This window comes from Tasmannia lanceolata, unplaced genomic scaffold, assembly GCF_043159265.1.
Source record: "Tasmannia lanceolata isolate RefF3 unplaced genomic scaffold, GAP_Taslan_0.1 ptg000003l, whole genome shotgun sequence".
Classification (NCBI taxonomy): domain Eukaryota; kingdom Viridiplantae; phylum Streptophyta; class Magnoliopsida; order Canellales; family Winteraceae; genus Tasmannia; species Tasmannia lanceolata.
The window spans coordinates 9,649,931-9,671,788 of record NW_027518680.1 but is presented as its reverse complement, the minus strand read 5'-3'; the positions used below and the strand labels follow the sequence as shown (position 1 = coordinate 9,671,788).

At 40.1% G+C, this 21,858-nt stretch overlaps 1 protein-coding gene and 1 long non-coding RNA gene across 2 annotated transcripts; both read left to right on the top strand.

Moving 5' to 3' along the window:
- The first annotated feature begins 435 nt into the window (after positions 1-435).
- Positions 436-1,081, top strand: LOC143850442 (uncharacterized). The gene is made up of 2 exons (XR_013235989.1): positions 436-934; positions 1,037-1,081. It is a non-coding gene; the product is annotated as an uncharacterized LOC143850442 (long non-coding RNA).
- A 6,379-nt stretch (positions 1,082-7,460) lies between these two features.
- On the top strand, positions 7,461-20,359 carry LOC143850435 (cinnamoyl-CoA reductase 2-like). Its single transcript, XM_077359689.1, has 6 exons — positions 7,461-7,652; positions 13,177-13,346; positions 13,535-13,720; positions 17,022-17,193; positions 19,820-20,009; positions 20,095-20,359. Exons 1-6 carry the CDS (start codon positions 7,541-7,543, stop codon positions 20,231-20,233), a joined length of 969 nt encoding a protein of 322 aa, XP_077215804.1. The 5' UTR covers positions 7,461-7,540; the 3' UTR covers positions 20,234-20,359.
- The last annotated feature ends 1,499 nt before the right edge of the window (positions 20,360-21,858 follow it).

The following is a 21,858-nucleotide window of genomic DNA, read 5'->3' as shown; positions in this document are numbered from 1 at the left end:
CACTTGGAATCACAAAGAAAAGAAAAGACAAGATAGGAAGAAGTCCAACTCTCTTATGTAGACATCTTTCTTTCTTTTCTTAGATGACCATAAATACCCAATTTAAACATTTCTGTCTATTATGGCCGAAGAAGGATGGATCTGCCCTTTTATTTGAATTAGACCCCCCTTTTACGTAAGTGCTTACGCATGCAAATCACAAAGGATTGATCTATCTATCCATAAAATTAATGATATTTCCACCCCCTTTCTCAGCTTATCCACCCCTTTTGTTTGACTATTTCTGAGCATTCTGCTTAGAAAAGTGCTCATTAGCAAAGTTGCATAATATTTCCCAATTGTCATATATATGAGGCCCAGCCCAATGTTACAATGGTTATGGACCTTGGCTACTGGGTTAGTACAAGATGGTGTGATAAGCACACCCTTGATATTTGATCCAACGGCAATCGACTTTTTAATTATCAAGAGCTTCTCATATTATCATTCCTTAATAAGGGTAGCCCTTCTTTCTGCAAATATTGGGTTGGGCTCAAGAGTGTCATTATCAAACAGACCTAGGCATGGGCTTTACTATAGGTTGAGCGCACTCATATCCAGCCCATTCCCAAAAACAAAGGCTCATCATATAATTTCTCTAGGATAAAAACATCATAAAAAGAAGATAGATGCATGATAAATGTGACTGCTACCTAGTTTCCTGGAACTTGACTTGGTCGAACCAAGAAGAAAACTATAAAAAGTCAGTTCAACAGGAGGACGTGAAAGATATAGCCATAGTCTGATCAACTAGAGAGAGAGAGAGAGAGAGAGATGGAAATGGAGAAGAAAGGGAGAGTATGTGTAACGGGTGCAGGAGGGTATGTGGCATCATGGTTGGTGAAGCTTCTCATCTCTAAGGGTTACATGGTTCATGGGACGGTCAGAGACCCAGGTTCTTTTTTTATCATGGGTATTTTTGTATCTGGTTATGTTTTTATATGAGTAGCTTGCAGACAATTTAGTGGGTCTTTTGCTAGTTTATTTTTTATATTAGGTTGTGGATCCTTCAATTGAATATGATTTTATTTCGTCGAGTCAATGTCGTGCACACGTGCGGCAAAAAGATGAAGACGGAGAACGAAATCGCCTTTTCAGATGCAGATCTCGACAACTTGATACTACCTCACGACGACGTACTGGTCATAACCATGCTCGTCGCAAACTGGGAGCTGAAGAAAATCCTTGTCGACAACAGAAGTTCAGCCGATATCCTATACTATCATGCTTTTAAGCAAATGATGATAGGAGACGACCAGTTGAGGCCAGCAAACTCCGATATGTTCGGTTTCTCAGGGGAGGTCGTGAAAGTGGAAGGACAGATTGAACTCCCAGTCCTCATCGGAGAGCCTCCCTGTCAAGTTTTCACAATGGTCAACTTCCTGGTAGTCAGGGTCACTTCGGTCTATAACGCTATCTTGGGACGACTCGGCCAGAACCGCATCCTCGCCGTAGCCTCAGCATATCACTAGAAGATGAAGTTTATAACACCAAACGGCGTGGCTGAGGTCAGAGGAGATCAACCACAGTCCAGGGAGTGCTATGACATGGCACTCAAAAGGCAAAGATGCATCGGAATCGTTGCCGATTGAGCTACTTGATCTGAGAGACGAAGCCCAGGTGACTGAACCCGCCGAAGACCTCAAAAAATACTATCAATAGCCTGCCGCCCGACACAAAAGCAGATGCCATTGTATTTACGCTTGTGTGGATAATGAAAAAAGGCTACTGCTTCTTTGCAAAGTTCCGAGTTCCTCAGATCATGCCGCTGCTCGGTTCGTCCCGGCTCGTCTCCACAAAGACCGGGAGCACACTCCTGGTCGGGAACGGGCCCGCACAGAAAAACCAAACCATCTCAGAAACCAAGTTCACTAAAACTTGGGTACTCGCTGCTTGGTTTGCCCCGGCTCGTCTCCACAAAGACCGGGAGCGCACTCCTGGTCGGGAACGGGCCCGCGCAGAAAAATTAAACCATCTCAGAAACCCAGTTCTCTAAAACTTTAGTACTCGCTGCTTGGTTCGCCCCGGCTCGTCTCCACAAAGACCGGGAGCGCACTCCTGGTCGGGAACGGGCCCACGCAGAAAAACCAAACCATCTCAGAAACCCAGTTCACTAAAACTTGAGTACTCGCTGCTTGGTTCGCCCCGGCTCGTCTCCACAAAGACCGGGAGCGCACTCCTGGTCGGGAACGGGCCCGCGCAGAAAAACTAAACCATCTCAGAAACCCAGTTCACTAAAACTTGGGTACTCAGTTCACTAAAACTTGGGTACTCGCTGCTTGATTCGCCCCGGCTCATCTTCACAAAGACCGAGAGCGCACTCCTGGTCGGGAACGGGCCCGCGCAGAAAAACCAAACCATCTCAGAAACCCAGTTCACTAAAACTTGGGTACTCGCTGCTTGATTCGCCCCGGCTCGTCTCCACAAAGACCGGGAGCGCACTCTTGGTCGGGAACGGGCCCGCGCAGAAAAACCAAACCGTCTCAGAAACCCAGTTTACTAAAACTTGGGTACTCGCTGCTTGGTTCGCCCCGGCTCTCTCCGCAAAAACTGGGAGCGCACTCCTGGTCAGGAACAAGCCTAGACTGCAAAAACCGAAGCTATTTGGAAACCCAGTTCACTAAAACTAGGGTACTCGCTGCTTGGTTCGCCTCGGCTCGTCTCTGCAAAGACTGGGAGCGCACTCCTGGTCAGGAACAAGCCCGGACTGCAAAAACCTAAGCTATTTGGAAACCCAGTTCACTAAAACTAGGGTACTCGCTGCTTGGTTCGCCTCGGCTCGTCTCCACAAAGACTGGGAGCGCACTCCTGGTCAGGAACAAGCCCGGACTGCAAAAACCGAAGCTATTTGGAAACCCAATTCGCTAAAACTAGGGCACTCGCTGCTTGGTTCGCCTAGGCTCGTCTCCACAAAGACTGGGATCGCACTCCTAGTCAAGAACGAGTCCGGACAGCAAAAAACAAGGCTACTTGGAAACCCAGTTCACTAAAACTAGGGTACTCGCTGCTTTGTTCGCCTCGGCTCGTCTCTGCAAAGACTGGGAGCGTACTCCTGGTTAGGAACGAGTCCAGACAGCAAAAACCAAGGCTACTTGGAAACCCAGTTCACTTAAACTAGGGTACTCGCTGCCTAGTTCGCATCAGCTCGTCTCCGCAAAGACTGGGAGCGCACTCCTGGTCAGGAACGAGTCCGGACAGCAAAAACCAACGCTACTTGGAAACCCAGTTCACTTAAACTAGGGTACTCGCTGCCTGGTTCGCATCGGCTCGTCTCCGCAAAGACTGGGAGCGCACTCTTGGTCAGGAACGAGTCCGGACAGCAAAAACCAAGGCTACTTGGAAACCCAGTTCACTAAAACTAGGGTACTCGCTGGTTAGTTCACCTCGGTTTGCCCCCGCAAGGACTCGGGTCAACCGAAGCTCGAACGTCTGCCCTGAGTATTTTTGACATACAGTATAGAATCAAACAGTATTAGCCAGAGGCAGACATAAGTGGACAGTGGATAACAAAATGTAATTTCTATTCATGAGAAAGTGGGGCCTCGAAGGGCCATTACAAAAAATAGGGCCTCGAAGGGCCATTACAAAAAGTAGGGTCTCCAATGACCAATTCAAAAGAAAGAAAGGGAGCTCAAGACACCCCGTGGCTACCACCCCGTGATGGGTGTGCCTCCGGGACCTCTGCGGCAGGGGTAGTGTCCTGCTCATCATAGCCAACCACCATCAGATCAGGGAGAACGAGGCCCGTCAAGGTCACAGCCGGGTTGGATTCCTTGACCTGCCCAAGGCAATCAAAGAATCCCAGCTTGTAGGATTCACTGGACAAACTAATAAGTTCGTCCTCTTTCTTCTGCACGGCCTCCTCAACGACCGCTATCTGCCTCTCCCGGGCTCTCTGTTTGAAAAATTAAATAACCGCAAGTGCACAGATCGTGTAAATACGGGTCGAACTCAAGGAAGAGAAATCTAGTTGTCAATCCTATTCTTTTACCGATTAGAATACTAGCTATGATATAATGTTGCCTGGAATGGACTCAGGATTTCCGTGGACTTAGACCTTGGAGCCAACACTATATATAAGCGTATATTCTATTCAATCTAAGAATCAAATTCAACTAAGATCTTTGTAATTTAAAATCCTAATTTAGGCAAAGTGTACCAAAGATTTAATGATTCTATTAAGTATCTATGAAATAAGAATAATCATTTCTAATTAATGAGATAAATCAGTTCTAATTAACAAACACATTAAAACTATTCTAATTAGAAAATAAAAAAAAAACTAAAACCTGAATTTCAGAATCTGGAATTAAAAATAACGTTTAGTAAAACAGTCGTATCTTACTCATCACAATTCGGATTTTAACCCAAGAGTACTCATTTCGAAGGATTTTGAAAGATCTACAACTTTTATGTTTATGATTTTTACAGATTCGGTCGTTTATCTGTCCAAAATTGGCTTCGCAAATTAACTAACAGCACTAAAACGAAAATAGTGGGACTTGAAATCAAACTTGAAACCTAGAATTAAAAGAAACCACTAAAACTAAGATTTGTTTAAGAGATAAAAGATAGATTAAAAACGTACTTAGGGTCTGGAATCCACCACGGGTTTGGAATTATATTATTAATCAAACCAATTTCTGTATTGGATAGTGTATTTGATAAATTTAGTCTATGGGGAATAAGATCTATTGATGTCATTGCCCATGAGTGTTTTATCAAATATACTACTCAATTTAAAGATATTATATAAGAAATTATATTTATTTATCGGCAATCACTTATACGACTGGGGAAAGCCAGTGGCATACGTGATTGGGATCCAACAAATACAAATCCTTACATAAGTTGTTATATAGGCCACTGGTTTTAATTAATCATCTTTCTCCTTCCCCATGGCTTCATCTAAACCCCAAGTAGATGGATTTAGTTATTCATGGAGAAGGGGAAAGAAACAAAGAAAATAGAGAGAATAGAGAAGAGAATTGCCATTAAGAACTTGAAAAGAAAAATCAAACACAAAGTATTTTCTCTTTTAATTAAAATTAAACAAAAATACAGTTAACTAGGATTGAAAGAAATAACAGAAATTAAAGAACACTTAGTCTTTTTCTCCTTCGAGCAACGGCCAACTTGTCCTTCTCCGTCTCTTGATGTCACCTTGGAGTGGAGCCTTGGATGGTTGATCCTTGGTTGAAGAGATAAAAACTTGAAAAAGAAAAAGAGAACAAGAACCCTAAGAGAGAGAGCTTGAGAGTGGTAGAGAGAATGAGTAGAATGGAGAGAGAGGAGTAAGAAAGAAAGAAAAGCAAAAGCATAGAGAGAGAAAGCAAGAGTATGGGAGAGAGAGCTAGAGACAAAGAGAGGATAAAAAAAAAGAAAAAGAAAACGAGATATGGAGAGAGCCAGGAAGAAGAAAGGGCAAGAGACTATGTATTATGTCACCCACCTTCTACAAAATAACCCACGAAAGTTGCTTTCTAAAAGTCAGGAATAGATGAGAGAAACTTCCCATTTCATAAGCACAAAGAAAAAGTTGCCGAAATTCCAATTCAAGAGATATCAATATACCAAAAATATCTCGTCCTAAGATCCCTTTCTTATGCAGCCACATATCCCTTTTCGTTGGCTAGTGTCCTTTCTTTCTTTCTTCTTTTTTAAATGCTAAAAATAGTTAGAGACATTCCAAATTGGGTGCAACACAAAATTGCCCAAACACTGAGAGACAATGAACGGTCATTCGGTAGGGAACTATCAAAAAAATATCTCGTTGAGAATTTCCTTCTTTATATTAATTGCTTTTATGTGTCCAACTCCAACACAGATTTCCTAAAAGAAATTGATCCAAAAGCAAACCTTTTACTTAACCATTGATCTTTTATCTAAGAGATGAAACTTGTTCACCTAAAGTGGGCCCCACATTTGCATCTAGTAGCAATTAAAAAGTGCTAATTTCTAAAGAAAAACGTGAGCTGTTGTCTTTCCAAAACAAGTGCATGCTTTTATAATCCCATGTGGGTCCCTCATGTGTTGTCTGTGTTTGGAATATAGTATTAGAAAATACCATTTTCTAATCCAATAAAAACAGAAACGTGGGCTGCTTGTGTGTAAATTGACAATTGCAAAAATCAATGGTTGGTGCTTTCCTTTTACCCCAAGTTTCCATAATCAGCCCTTGTATTGAATAAAACCAAAACCCCCGAGTGCGTAAAATTTTTGGCAACTCTTGTCTGTGGCAATTCTTTCTTCTTTTCTTCTCTTCGATTGTAGGTCCCACCAAATAAAACTTGCTTGCTTGTCCACTTCCATGTGGGTCCCACTATTATTATAACACCATATGGCAATTGCCAAAGTTGAGGGCTGCTGTGAATAGAGATGGAAACCAAGGCTGAAAACGTCCAAAACAACTTGCATGCATGCAGTTGTATATATCAAGGTGGGTCCCATAAATAGCCATGACTAGAAAAATTCAATTCGTATACTTTCTGTGATGATCCAACCGATCATATATCATATACAGTGATTGCACCCCCAATAATTCCCTATGGGATCATCCAAACCGTTCATCTAAAAGTCCCCAAATTGGTATTCATTGGATAATCCAATCGTCAATTTGGTGGTCGCAATGTAAATTAATAACGGCCCTCAAATCATTTACATGGGCTGATTCCTAACCATCCACTGATTGATCTAAACCGCTTATGTGTTGGGACACAATATCAAGTGACCGCTCCATCTAAATAATTTCCATAAGCTAATCTCAGCCCTTCATTCACTGGGGCCGCGGCGTAGACGGGTTGCGCCCATTAAATTATGTACATAGGGGGGCATGAGATGATCTAAACGGTCCGTTTGGTGAGCCATCAAATGGATGATCCGAACCATTCGTCTTGTGGGCAAATTAGTTGTGGCCCCAATATTGGCATTGTGATAAATGTGTTGCGCTCTCATCTTCTTAGCTCCATATTCCGTAAAATTCGAGAATATCCATGAAACACCAAAAACACAGAAAATACCTTAGTAGTACCGCTTTAAATGATAAAATATGCATGATTCTGATTTCTCACCTACTCAACTCAAATACATGCATCTGGTGAGGAGCCTAACCAGTAACTTTAGTAATCAAACGCCCTATTGGTTTAAGATTAATTCAAATACATGCATCTGTTGTGGGTCCCTCAATCTCCACACAAAGCCCATGCATAGGGTAGGGACCACCATTTCACACCTGATGTTTGGATTTCATGGGCCAAGAATGCTAGTACTTTCTTTGTGCCATTATAGCCGTCCTAGTACATAAAGTTCAACATAAAAGCCAAGACCATAGAATCTTTGTTTTCCACGTGGTGGGATATAAACACAGTGAAAAGTCTATAAATAAGCCAAAGCATGGTGATATCCATGATCTATCACTTATTTCAAGAGTCTGGTTTATAGAGAGAGAGAGAGAGAGAGAGAGAGAGAGAGAGAGAGAGAGAGAGAGAGAAGGGCCATTGAAATGGAGAAGGGAAGAGTGTGTGTAACAGGAGCAGGAGGATATGTGGCTTCATGGGTTGTGAAGCTTTTTCTCTCTGAGGGTTACATAGTGCATGGAACTGTTAGAGATCCAGGTACCCTTTTTGTTAATATTAGCCTTTAGACTACCAAAGTTGTATAACTCTCAGCATGTGCTCACTTGTATGATGACTACGTAAAACTGGTAATCTGGAAACTACTTCTCCTATAGCAGCCTATAATCCAATTGGTTGTCTCAACTAATAAACTTTTAGACCATTTGTTTACACCTAAAAGTTCTCTTAGTTTTCAACTAAACTGGTTGAGATTGAACTTGGAAATTCAAGCAGTGAAAAGGATTTGCATTTGGAAAAATTACAGCCGACCAGGATTGTCATGTGAATAGTAAGCAACCAAACAATGATAGGAAAAGGAAATGTGTCCTTTTACTTTGATTTTTCTTTTCCAATTTAAACGGACCCTTAGAGAAGTTCAAAACAAAAAGAAATGAAGATATGGAAAAAAATTGAATGGTAAATGAAGATAAATTAATTTATTAAATATACTCAGTACATATCATATTTTAGTTAGGGGGCTGATATTCCCCCCCCCCCCAGGCTATTTCCCCCCCTTGACGGCTGGCTAACGTTAAAACGTTAGGATTTAACGTATGTGTCACTTTCCCACCATTTGACATTTTGACCTCTCTCTCTCTCTCTCCACACACACACACAACAGGAACAGTTGGTGGGCCCAACGGAAATCATTGGTGGAATGGTGGGCCCATCTTTGAACAACGTAGGCCCCGCCCATACCACTCCATAGGATAATCCAAACTGTCCATTTGATGGGCCATAAACGTAAATAGGTTGCGTACCAAAATATCATTTCCATATGCTGATTCTAGCCCTCCGATCTAAATAGAAACTACATCTTATGCAACCTCTATAGATTGTAGGGTTGTGATCATCCTATGGAAATGATTTTTGGGGCACAACCTATTTACATTGTGGCCCATCAAATGAATGGTTTGGATCATTCTATGGAGTTGGTCGTAAAGTAACATTAAGGCCCATCCACAACATAGGACGATCCAGGCCGTCCATGGTTTGGATAATCCTATGGAGTTGGTCGTACAGTAACATTAAGGCCCAATCGTAGGCCCCACCAATATTTTTTCAAATTGAAGCGTACTGTCCACAACATAGGATGATCCAAGCCGTCCATGGTTTGGATCATCCTATGGTGTGATTCGTACAGTAGCATTAAGGCCCAATTTAGGCCCCACCCATATTTTTGAAAATGAAGTGTACCGTCCACACCATAGGATGATCCGAGCCGTCCATTTGATGGGCCATAATGTAAATGGGTTGTGCCCCTAAAAGGGTTGGCCCATCAAATGAATGGTTATGATCATCCTGTGGTCGTACAATAACATTAAGGCCCGTCCACAACATAGGATGATCCAAGCCGCCCATGGTTTGGATAATCCTATGGAGTTGGTTGTACACTAACTTTAAGGCCTAATCGTAGGCCCCACCGATATTTTTCAAATTGAAGCGTACCGTCCACAACATAGGATGATCCAAGCCGTCCATGGTTTGGATCATCCTATGGTGTGGTTCGTACCAATTTAGGTCCCACCCATATTTTTGAAAATGAAGTGTACCGTCCAGACCATAGGATGATCCGAGCCGTCCATTTGATGGGCCACAATGTAAATAGGTTGTGCCCCAAAAATCATTTCCGTAGGATGATCACAACCCTACAATCTATAGAGGTTGCATAAGATGTAGTTTCTATTTTGATCGGAGGGCTAGGATCAGCCTATGGAAATAATATTTTGGGAAACGTATTTACGTTTATGGCCCATCAAATGGACGGTTTGGATTATCCTATGGTGTGGTATGGGCGGGGCCTAAGTTGTTCAAAGATGGCCCCACCATTCCACCAACAGTTTCAGTTGGGCCCACCAACTGTTCCTGTTGTGTGTGTGTGGAGAGAGAGAGAGAGAGAGAGAGAGAGAGAATGGTGGGAAAACGTTAGCCAGCCGTCAGGGGGGAATATGTAGTTATTAGTAATAAAAACTAAAAGGCATTAGTAATAAAAACTAAAAGGCAGTAGGATTCAGACTTTATGATATCTTTGGTATATGATTATTTACAAGTAATGGTTATAATCATTTCAGAAATTATATAGTTTCTAGCTTCTAAATTGGGGTGTCAACAGGCTGGATTCAGATCGAATCCACCAATATCCAAGTCACGATAAGCTTGGTTCCTAATTAGAGAACTCCTTTTTTGAAGCAAGAGGAAGAATTTTTTAGATAACTCCTCAGATCCTGTTTGATTTTGAATCAAATTTCATTCTAAATGAGTCTAGGAATGTTAGGTACCTTACCAATACACCATTGGCTAGAGAGCTGATGGAAAGTGTTAGGCAAGGCCCTTTAAACATGTCCATACCAAGCTGAGTTCCACCTAGTCCCATACCTAGCACGCCCCCTCCACCATGTCCCATACCAAGCTGAGTTCCACCTAGTTCCACAAGTTGGTCGTAAAGTAACATTAAGGCCCATCCACAACATAGGACGATCCAGGCCGTCCATGGTTTGGATAATCCTATGGAGTTGGTCGTACAGTAACATTAAGGCCCAATCGTAGGCCCCACCGATATTTTTTCAAATTGAAGCGTACTGTCCACAACATAGGATGATCCAAGCCGTCCATGGTTTGGATCATCCTATGGTGTGATTCGTACAGTAACATTAAGGCCCAATTTAGGCCCCACCCATATTTTTGAAAATGAAGTGTACTGTCCAGACCATAGGATGATCCGAGCCGTCCTTTGATGGGCCATAATGTAAATGGGTTGTGCCCCTAAAAGGGTTGGCCCATCAAATGAATGGTTAGGATCATCCTGTGGTCGTACAATAACATTAAGGCCCGTCCACAACATAGGATGATCCAAGCCGCCCATGGTTTGGATAATCCTATGGAGTTGGTTGTACACTAACTTTAAGGCCCAATCGTAGGCCCCACTGATATTTTTCAAATTGAAGCGTACTGTCCACAACATAGGATGATCCAAGCCGTCCATGGTTTGGATCATCCTATGGTGTGGTTCGTACCAATTTAGGCCCCACCCATATTTTTGAAAATGAAGTGTACCGTCCAGACCGTCCAGACCATAGGATGATCCGAGCCGTCCATTTGATGGGCCACAATGTAAATAGGTTGTGCCCCAAAAATTATTTCCGTAGGATGATCACAACCCTACAATCTATAGAGGTTGCATAAGATGTAGTTTCTATTTTGATCGGAGGGCTAGGATCAGCCTATGGAAATAATATTTTGGGAAACGTATTTACGTTTATGGCCCATCAAATGGACGGTTTGGATTATCCTATGGTGTGGTATGGGCGGGGCCTAAGTTGTTCAAAGATGGGCCCACCATTCCACCAACGGTTTCAGTTGGGCCCACCAACTGTTCCTGTTGTGTGTGTGTGGAGAGAGAGAGAGAGAGAGAGAGAGAGAGAGAGGTCAAATGGTGGGAAAACTTTAGCCAGCCGGGGGGAATATGAGCACCCTTTAGTTATTAGTAATAAAAACTAAAAGGCATTAGTAATAAAAACTAAAAGGCAGTAGGATTCAGACTTTATGATATCTTTGGTATATGATTATTTACAAGTAATGGTTATAATCATTTCAGAAATTATATAGTTTCTAGCTTCTAAATTGGGGTGTCAACAGGCTGGATTCAGATCGAATCCACCAATATCCAAGTCACGATAAGCTTGGTTCCTAATTAGAGAACTCCTTTTTTGAAGCAAGAGGAAGAATTTTTTAGATAACTCCTCAGATCCTGTTTGATTTTGAATCAAATTACATTCTAAATGAGTCTAGGAATGTTAGGTACCTTACCAATACACCATTGGCTAGAGAGCTGATGGAAAGTGTTAGGCAAGGCCCTTTAAACATGTCTCATACCAAGCTGAGTTCCACCTAGTCCCATACCTAGCGCCCCCCCCCCCCCCCCCCTCAGGACTGTAGCAAGGAACCAACAACAAAACAAAAAACTATTTTACTATCATTACAAAAATGATGCAAATTATATATATATATATATGAGGAAAGTGTTGGTGAGCTTAAGCGCCCCAATCACATGGGTCCCACACTTTCTGTGGTGATCCAAACCATTCATTTGCAAGGCCCTATCGTAGATAGGGGGTGTACCAAAAATCAGCTCCATAAGATCATCCTAACCCCTCCATTTGTGGAGGACAAAAATGGGCAGATTTGTGGACAAATTATGTCTGTCCATTTTGACCTCCACAAATGGATGGGTTAGGATGATCCTATGGAGCTGATTTTTGGTACACACCCCATCTATGTAAGGGCCTTTCAAATAAATGCTTTGGATCATCCTAACAAAGTAGGCCCCAATGTGATTGGGCGCTTAAGCTCACCATAAGTTTGGTGAGCTTAAGCTCACCAACACTTCTTTTTTTTTGAATGGTCGATGCAAATTATATTACTACCTAGGCCTAGTGCAAGAAGCAAACTGTCCGGAAAGTAGCCTTGTTTCCCACCAATAACTATTTTCACAGGAAGGCAAAATAGAAACTTCAGGTTTTAGGAATACCTAAAGTATAAAATGCCTTGAAGCTCACTAGCTTGGGTGTGGGGGCTAGGGCTTTTGGGAGTGAGAAAAAGAGAGAGAGAGAGAGAGGAGGGAAAAGAAAAGAAGAATAAGGGGTTTTTCTTGGGGTTTTCCCTTTTGGGTTCTTCCTCGTAGATCGTGCTCTCGCCCATTGATGTAGGCATCTTGGCCGAACCACGTAAATCTTGGTGTTCATCTTGTAGTTTGTGTTTATTTTACTTTTTCGTTAATTTTGCAAGATCGGATCGGATTTGCCAAGCTGATTTTCTCAACATGAATAATTTAGATATTTTCTATAAAAAATTTACGAACCCGAATCAATTCGCAATGGATTTGATCTTCTTAGAGGGAAGATCAGCCTCTTAATCCACTTCGAGGGAAGGATCAGTCCTCCTTTGTGCACAAATACACAATTTTTCTTCACCCTTTTCTAAAGAGTGAATACATGTTATTTATAAAGAGAATAATCACTTACCACTTCCTCTAAAACTCTTACCCTAGCTAATCCAGAAACCCTAAACTTTATCTTTAAGACTCCTCCACATACCAGACACTACAAAGCAAATCCTATGAATTGCTAAGACGTAAACTAATTTATTCCACCACAAGTGGGTCCCATCGAGGCACGTAACAAAAGTAATTATTAAAATATCCTTATAATTTATATTATATTATCCTATCACTAAAATATCCTTGTAATTTGTAATTTGTCTGACTCTAATTAGGTTGTTGAACATGTCTGGAAGATCCCAAATATGGATCCATAATTTTCACATATGTCCTAAGATCCGGGTCCATTCGGGCTTCTACTTTAACAGATGCTTTCATATTCCATTTGCAAAATAATGTGACTACTAAATTCATTTATCTTTAAAAACATGTATTTGGAAATATTTTTAATTGAAAATCCATATCAGTTTCTTCCGCCTCAGATTTTGTTCAATAACACCTCTCCATTTCCACCAAAATGTTTGTCAGATAATGCGAAAAATGCCCATTTGAAGAAGCTAGACAATGCGGCAGAGAACCTACAACTCTTCAAAGCAGAACTGCTAGACTATGATTCTATATATGCTGCCATCGCCGGATGTAATGGAGTCATCCATGTTGCATGTCCAGTTCCGTTTCCCAATGGTCCCAGTAAAGAGGCAAGATTATATCAGAATTAGGCCATTCAATTAATTATGATGGAGATTGAATGCAGCTCATAATTCAACTTGTCATTTATATGAACTACTATTCCTTTGCATAGAGGTTTTTAACATATTATAGTGCAGAAAGAGCATTTATTTGAGAAATTTCTTGCATCAATGTGCTCACATTGAATGTCTTGCAGATTGATATTGTAGAGCCTTCTGTCACGGGTACACAGAATGTACTCAAGGCATGTTCTGCGGCAAGAGTAAAACGGGTCGTAGTTGTGTCTTCTATTGTCACTGTTATGATGAATCCAAATTGGCCACAGGATAGAGTCATGGACGAGAATTGTTGGTCTGACATGGAATATTGTAAGAAAATTGAGGTAACTATTCTTTGCACAAAATCTACCATTAAATGGCTTTAGTTTGCTAAAATTTAGTAGCTTACTACTAAATTTGAACTGCTTATATGATCCTCATGAAGGCTCACTACATATATTAATAGAATCTTCTAGATGATTACTGAAACAAGTGCTTAAGTTCTTGTTCAATAAATATTTTGCATTTATGCCACTACATATGAAAAATTAAATATCTTTCAAAAATTAAATATTTTTGCATTTATGTTACAACATATGAAAAAATTTGAATTCAGAACTATATGAAAAAAGGTATTGATAGATGTCTACTCCTTTAAGGGGGCATGCTTGTAGTTATCTCTTTCTATGTGTTAGTCTTATGCAATGAGGAATTTATCTATTTCATCTCCTTATTTGTGTGATTGTATACATCAGGGAGAATTGATCATTTCTATTTCTAGGTAATGGCATAATTTTCTTCATCAGCAAAAGTTGGATATGTTATTTTGGGATTTTTGAAGAATTCTTCAAAAATTTCATTTTTTTTTCCATTTCATGATTTTCTTAGAAAATATTTTACAAAATAGGGATTGTAGGCAAAATCCTTTTATTAAAGAAAACTCACATTGTATGGATGGCCTATATAATATGGTTCAACATCCTTTAACTCACGAATTTATTTTATGTACTGGTTATGTGAAGAGTATCTCTGTGTAAAAGCCAAGCTCCCCATTTCATTTTATTCCATAACGTGTTTGGCTGGTACTGCCTTGCCAAAACAGAAGCAGAAAGAGAGGCTTTGGAGTATGGAGAGAAAAGTGAGCTCGTGTTTATTTTACTTTTTCATTAATTTTGCACGATCGGATTGGATTTGCTTAGCTGATTTTCTCAACATGAATAATTTAGATATTTTCTATAAAAAATTTATGAACCCGAATCAATTCGCAATGGATTTGATCTTCTTAGAGGGAAGATCAGCCTCTTAATCCACTTCAAGGGAAGGATCGGTCCTCCTTTGTGCACAAATACACAATTTTTCTTCATTCTTTTCTAAAGAGTGAATACATGTTATTTATAAAGAGAATAATCACTTACCACTTCCTCTAAAACTCTTACCCTAGCTAATCCAGAAACCCTAAACTTTATCTTTAAGACTCCTCCACATACCAGACACTACAAAGCAAATCCTATGAATTGCTAAGACCTAAACTAATTTATTCCACCACAAGTGGGTCCCATCTAGGCACGTAACAAAAGCAATTATTAAAATATCCTTATAATTTATATTATATTATCATATCATAAAATATCCTTGTAATTTGTAATTTGTCTGACCCTAATTAGGTTTTTGAACATGTCCGGAAGATCCCAAATATGGATCCATAATTTTCACATATGTCCGACGATCCGGGTCCATTGGGGCTTCTACTTTCAGAGAGGCTTTCATATTCCATTTGCAAAATAATGTGACTACTAAATTCATTTATCTTTAAAAACATGTATTTGGAAATATTTGTAATTGACAATCCATATCAGTTTCTTCCGCCTCAGATTTTGTTCAATAACACCTCTCCAATTCCACCAAAATATTTGTCAGATAATGCGAAAAATGCCCATTTGAAGAAGCTAGACAAGGCGGCAGAGAACCTACAACTCTTCAAAGCAGAACTGCTAGACTATGATTCTATATATGCTGCCATCGCCGGATGTAATGGAGTCATCCATGTTGCATGTTTAGTTCTATCTCCCAATGCTACCAACTCAACTCAACAAAGCCTTTTTCCCAAACTAGTTGGGGTCGGCTAAAATGAATCCTTTAGAAAAATTTCACGAAGAAGGTTGTTAGAATAAGCCTAGTATGGGCATTCTAGATATTGTACTTTGTCTTTCAGTATATAAATAAATCAGCGAGGGGGAGACAGCCCTAACTCACTATTTCTCTTTTTCCTCTCTCACGTAACATGGTATCAGAGCCCTAGGGTTTCCGATCCCTAGGGATAAAACGCCAGCCTCCATCTTCTCCATCTCCAACCTCCACCCAAAGCCAAATCCATTTACTGCACCGCCCCAACCCGTCTTCTCTATGTCCATTCGCAGCCTTTCTCCATCTCCAACCCATCTTCTCCATCTCCACATTCCGCGGTCTCACTCGCGTCTTCCTCTCTCTGTTTCATATACCCCTCCCCCTCCCTTCCGTCTCCCGTGGCCCCTCCCCATCCGTCTCCCGTCTCCCGTATATCATTATTACAGGTAGTAACTCAGGGGGAATTCAGAAACTAAAGGCTTTCTTACAAAAAGAGTTTCTACAAAGGACTTGGGACGTTTCGGATACTTCCTTGGGATAGAAGTGGCATACTCCTCTAGTTGGATTTGTTGGAGGAAATAGGATATCTTGGTGTAAAACCTGTGTCTGCACCTATGGATGACTTGTTGGAGGATCCTGGTAGGTATAGAAGGCTTATGGGCAAGCTCATATACCTTACTGTTACACGTCCTAATATCTCTTATGTTGCTGGGGTGGTCAATCAGTTCATGACCTCTCCTCGTACTTCACACTGGAGTGCTGTAGTTCAAATCCTCAAATATCTGAAGGGTGCACCAGGAAAGGGCTTATTATTCAAACGACATGGTCATATGCGAATTAAATGGTTTTTTTTATGCTGATTGGGCTGGATCTCCTGCAGATAGGAGATCGACTGCCGGGTATTGTACCTTTGTGGGAGGCAACCTGGTTTCATGGAAAAGCAAAAAGAATGACGTAATTGCAAAGTCAAGTGTTGAGGCAGAATATAGAGCCATGGCACACGCTAGTGCAGAGATTATCTGGTTGAGATCACTCGTGTCTAAGATTGATATTGTGTTTCCTTCCCTTTCACAGTTGTATTATGACAACAAGGCTTGCCATCTATATTGCGACAAATCCAGTCTTCCATGAGCGAACAAAGCATATTGAAGTCAACTGTCATTTCAGCATTTGTGTCGATCAAAGAACGAGGGCGTGGATAAGTTAGCGAAAGAAGCTGCTGACAGGGAAGGAATGACAACCATTTCAGCCGAGAGTTCAGCCATTGAGTAAAGGTTACTCAATAAAAGTAACCTTTCAAAAATATAGTTGTTAGATGCATGTATTCTTGATTTTTTTAGAAAATGTTTTACAAAATAGGGATTGTAGGGAAAATCCTTTTATTAAAGAAAACTCACATTGTATGGATGGCCTATATAATATGGTTCAACATTCTTTAACTCACGAATTTATTTTGATGTACTGGTTATGTGAAGAGTATCTCTGTGTAAAAGCTAAGCTCCCCATTTCATTTTATTCCAGAACGTGTTTGGCTGGTACTGCCTTGCCAAAACAGCAGCAGAAAGAGAGGCTTTGGAGTATGGAGAGAAAAGTGAGCTCGAAGTTGTAACAGTTTGTGCAGCCTGGATTATTGGGCCCCTGCTACAACCGAGCATGAATTGCAGCAGCATGATATTCACCGATCTATTGAAAGGTTACTCATACTAAAGCATTCCATTTTCTTGACTTTAATAACATGGTAATGAAATTAATTATTAAGTGTCGCTTGGCAAGTGTTGTGGAAAAGAAAATTGTGCATCTAAATGCATTTATGTTGTTTTCCTCTTTCTTGTTATGCATTTGATGCAGTTATTAGGGAGTTAATGTATTCTTTTATGAGTAATGCTAGCTTCACAGGTGCCCTTGTAAAATAAGGGGCAAAGGGCGCCCCTATTGGTCAAAAACCATTAAAGACCGTTCTGATTGCAATTTTCTGTGCCATCTTTAACGGTTTTTGACTAATGGGAGCGCTCTTTGCCCCTTATTTTGCAAGGGTACATCCATTCGATCTCCTGTACATGTAGGCGAAAGTCCAATCATCCAATGTTACATACAAGGAGAAAAGGGAACAAATTGTATGGTGTAGTGGTTACTTAGAATGACTGATTTACCACTAACACTAAAATTCGACCACATCTAACATTCCTCCTCAGGCTAACATATTCCTTAAGACATATTAAGCTTGTTCACAACATAATGGTGATGGTTGGTTGTGAGTCCTTCAGTGAGATATCTTTATGTTTTTCTCTTGAGTTGTGTAATATAGCTTGGTCCTTGCGTTAAACTTGTAACAGCTTGATGGTCTTTGGTTGTCACAAGATGTGAGCATCTGACCTCTAGTGAAGCTCTTCTGGGAGGTCCCATAGCCATGTAAGATTGGTTGTAGTCAATTAGTAATGACCATCGCTCTATATACAGCTCTTATACTCAACTTGGAGATTGTATTCTATTTCTTACTATTCCAGGGGATCAAATAATCATTTGTCGATACAAATCAGAGTAACCACTCACTTTTGACTGCCTTTTCTTCGGAAACTGTATAGAACAATCCAAATCCACAGTCCCTCTCAAATGCCTCAAAATACATATAGCAGCATGTTGCCATTCTTTTCAAGGATCATGTAAATGCTGGCAAACTTGGTTCACCACAGTCCCTCTCAAATGCCTCAGTGCTTCGTTGTGTATGTGGATCGTTGATTTTATTGCTTCCTTTCCACTGAAATTCCTATTGTCAATAGTGGAAGGTTCCCACGTGGGATCTGGTTGAGTTGCCAAAAACCAAACATGTGTTGGGTGTAACTAGGTATACAGTATCGAGCAAAAGACTATTGGATCAATACAGCAATACAATACCCAACTGGTAGCAAAAGGGTTCGTACAACTATATTAAATTGACTATTCGGAGACATTCTTTCCCATAGCTAAGTTCAGCTCTACGGCAACCTTCTTTCCTTAGCCGACAACAATGAGTAGCCTCTTCATTAGTTAGATGTCTAAAATGCCTTAATGGTAATCTGTAGGAATAAGTCTTCATCGACTTTCCATATTTTTTTTAAGCTAAGACGGAGAAAGAAAAAGTGTGTATGCTAAAGAAAGTTGTATGCACTCTAAAAAAATTAGGTCGAGTATGGCTTGACAGAGCCATTTCAGCAATGGTTCAAATCAGGTGCAAGCATGGTTTGAAATTTCGACCCAAATCCGAAATTTCGGGTTTCGGTCGAGACCGAAATCGAAATGGGGTAAAACCCGAAATGGTCTAAAATTTCGACCAAAATTTCTTTTTTCCTGAAATTTCAGACCAAATAAATCTGGAATTCATCTATTATTTAATATTATCCCGAAATTTCAGCCCTACTGAAATTTCAGTCAAAATTTCGGTAATTTTGGCCAAAATTTTGTACGACATAAAATTCTTGATTTCGTCTGATTTCAGCCGAAATTTTGGTCCCAACTTGCAATACTAATGGAAGATATGTAAGCGGTCATTTCACCTTGTTGGGGGTAATCTAGTCTCGTGAAAAAAAAGAGAGAGAAAAGCTAGTAACGTGAAAGAGCAAGAAATGGGCTATGATGGAGAGATCTAGTGTTTGAGGCTGAATACAGGGCTCTTGCTAATGCAATTTATAAGCTTTTGTGGCTTAAGATACTCCTCACATATAACCAGGTGGACATTCACATGAAGCTCTATTGTGATAACCACATGAAGCTCTATTGCTATAACCAAACACTTGTTCACGTCATAACCAAGATTTCCATAAAAATCAAAGCATATAGAAGTCGATTGTCACTTTCTGAGAGAATAGGTTAAGGTCAAGATCTTTACTGTCTTGTATGGCAGATCAAAGGATCAGCTTGCTAGCATACTCATGAAAATTATTCTGCCTACAAAGGATTATTGGCAAACTAGACATATTCGACATTCATAATCCAGCTTGAGGGGGAGTGTTGAAAGATAAAGATTTTAGGATCTATTTTCATCTTGCACCATGTAGCTAATACATTTCATCACAAGCTTGATTAACTTCTATTTTTGGATAGTATATCTACGGACAGCTGTGTTCTATTCCAAATCAATCCTAACAGTTATGCCTTTAGCTTTTTGTGATGTTACGCTAATATTTAGATGATTTTTTTATGGCTGATATGTTAAGAAAATCTGTTGCTATCCATATTTTGTTTATTTTTCTTTAAATACTCATGATTATTCCACATGATATGCTATGGGAATGGTTTTTTTTTTTTTTTTTGAATGATTATCTGGCATAACTATGTAACAACAGGATTTGAGGAAATCGAAAACGATTTCCGGGGGTTGATAGTCGATGTCCGCGACATAGCTGAAGCCTTGCTTCTTGTATATGAGAAACAAAAAGCATCTGGAAGATACATATGTTTAGCTCATTCGATTGGAGTCCACGATCTGGTTGAAAAGTTGAGGAGCATGTACCCTAACTACAATTATCCCATGAAGTAAGTTTCTTTAGTACAATAGTTCAGCATAATACCTCTTATCCCCACTTATACTATACCCATTTATTTATTTTTCTACTGGCAGTTATATGGAGGCAGAGAAAGAATTGAAGATGAGTTCAGAGAAATTGAAAAGATTGGGTTGGAAATACAGGTCATTAGAAGAGACCCTTGCTGACACTGTTGGATACTTTCAAGAGGCAGGTCTTCTGGATAAGGATTAGAGTACTTTCAACTATCTTGATTGTCTTTTATAGCCAACATATGTAACTTATTCTCAATTCCAATATGCAAAACTTTGATCCTTATTTGAATTTTTCAAGTGGGGAGTAATGCATGCTCTAGATTGCAAGTATAGATGTTTGAAACTTATTATTTGATAATAACCATTAGCAATTACAGATGTGTTTTCTTGCATGTGGGATCAATTACATAATACCAATGTTGTGATATTACATGGTTGTATTTTACTGCTGCTGAACTTTGTTCCGGTACTTGGAGATCACAATTTACAGCAAGCTTACAAAAAAACTGCCTGAGTAGTGTACTCCGTAGAAGGCCATTTGATTATAATGGTCATTTTTGGACAAAACTTTCATTTTTTGCAGTAAAACAATGTTCACTATAATTGCATATTTATTAATTGAATCAACTAGCAAAGAATATGAATATTTACTAACTAATCTTACTCTTGAGACCTGCGAGAAATACACTCATTGGTACGTCGCCAAAAGGTGTAAATCCATCGCTATATTTTTAGCGACTGATATTGTTCGGCCCCAACAAATGGCGTTGCTAAATGGATAAGGGAATGGATTTTGTGATGGTAAAAAATCCGCCACTTTATTTTTTGGAAGCTCGACAGAATCCGTCGCTACTTCCATTTTAATAAAAACAAATAAAAGTGGTTGTTTTGGATAGGGGTGTAAATGGATATTCAAATACCGTCCGCATCCGAATCCGTTTAAAGCGAATATTATTCGAATCCGTTTCAAGCGGATATTATCCGAATCTGTTTATGAGATATGCAGCTCTTAGCGGATGCGAATCTGGTAAATGGTATATCCGATCCGTTTAACATCCGAATCCGTGAAGTACATCCTTTTTATTTATTATTGATAATATCATTAATATTTATTTTTAGTAATGACACACTATCATTTGTTTCTAAAGAAAGTGAATTTTGTTTTGAATTCTAAAAGACAAAAACAAAAGGGGAGTGATATTTACCCCCCTTTTGATCACCAGGGACACCCAGAGTCAGTGTATCAATGACAAAAGGGGGGCTAATGTACTTGATGTTAGAGAAATCCAGTGGCTTTGATTGTAAAGTACACTGGCAATGGGTGTCTCTGGGGATCAAAAGGAGCGTAAATATCATTTCCCAAACAAAAAGTGTTTGGGTGGGAAATTGAGTTATCTCTCATTTTAAAGGCATTCTTGGAGTTTGACATGTCTTCTTTATGAAGCAACAAATGTGCGCTGTAGGATGAAAGAGACAAATGGATGATGGTGATTGAAAGATGATGGCATAGCTTCTAGAGAATTCTAAAGCAAAAAAGCCATCTAGGTCATTGATGGTAAATGGACAGCGCGGACCAATTTTCCTACTTAGGATTATATAAAAACTCAAAATGCAATTAAAAGAGGGGACTTCTAAGGTTTGGAAGGAGAAGCAAGAGAGAGGAGAAAGGAAGAGACCGAGACACCATCTCCGGCATTCCTTGGTCCCCCAACCTCCACCAAAATCCACCGCCGCCCCTCTCCTCTACCTTCTCACGGCCACCTCCATCACCGCCAGTCACCTCCATCTCTAACCCAAACCCCATCTCCATTCTCATTTCTCTTC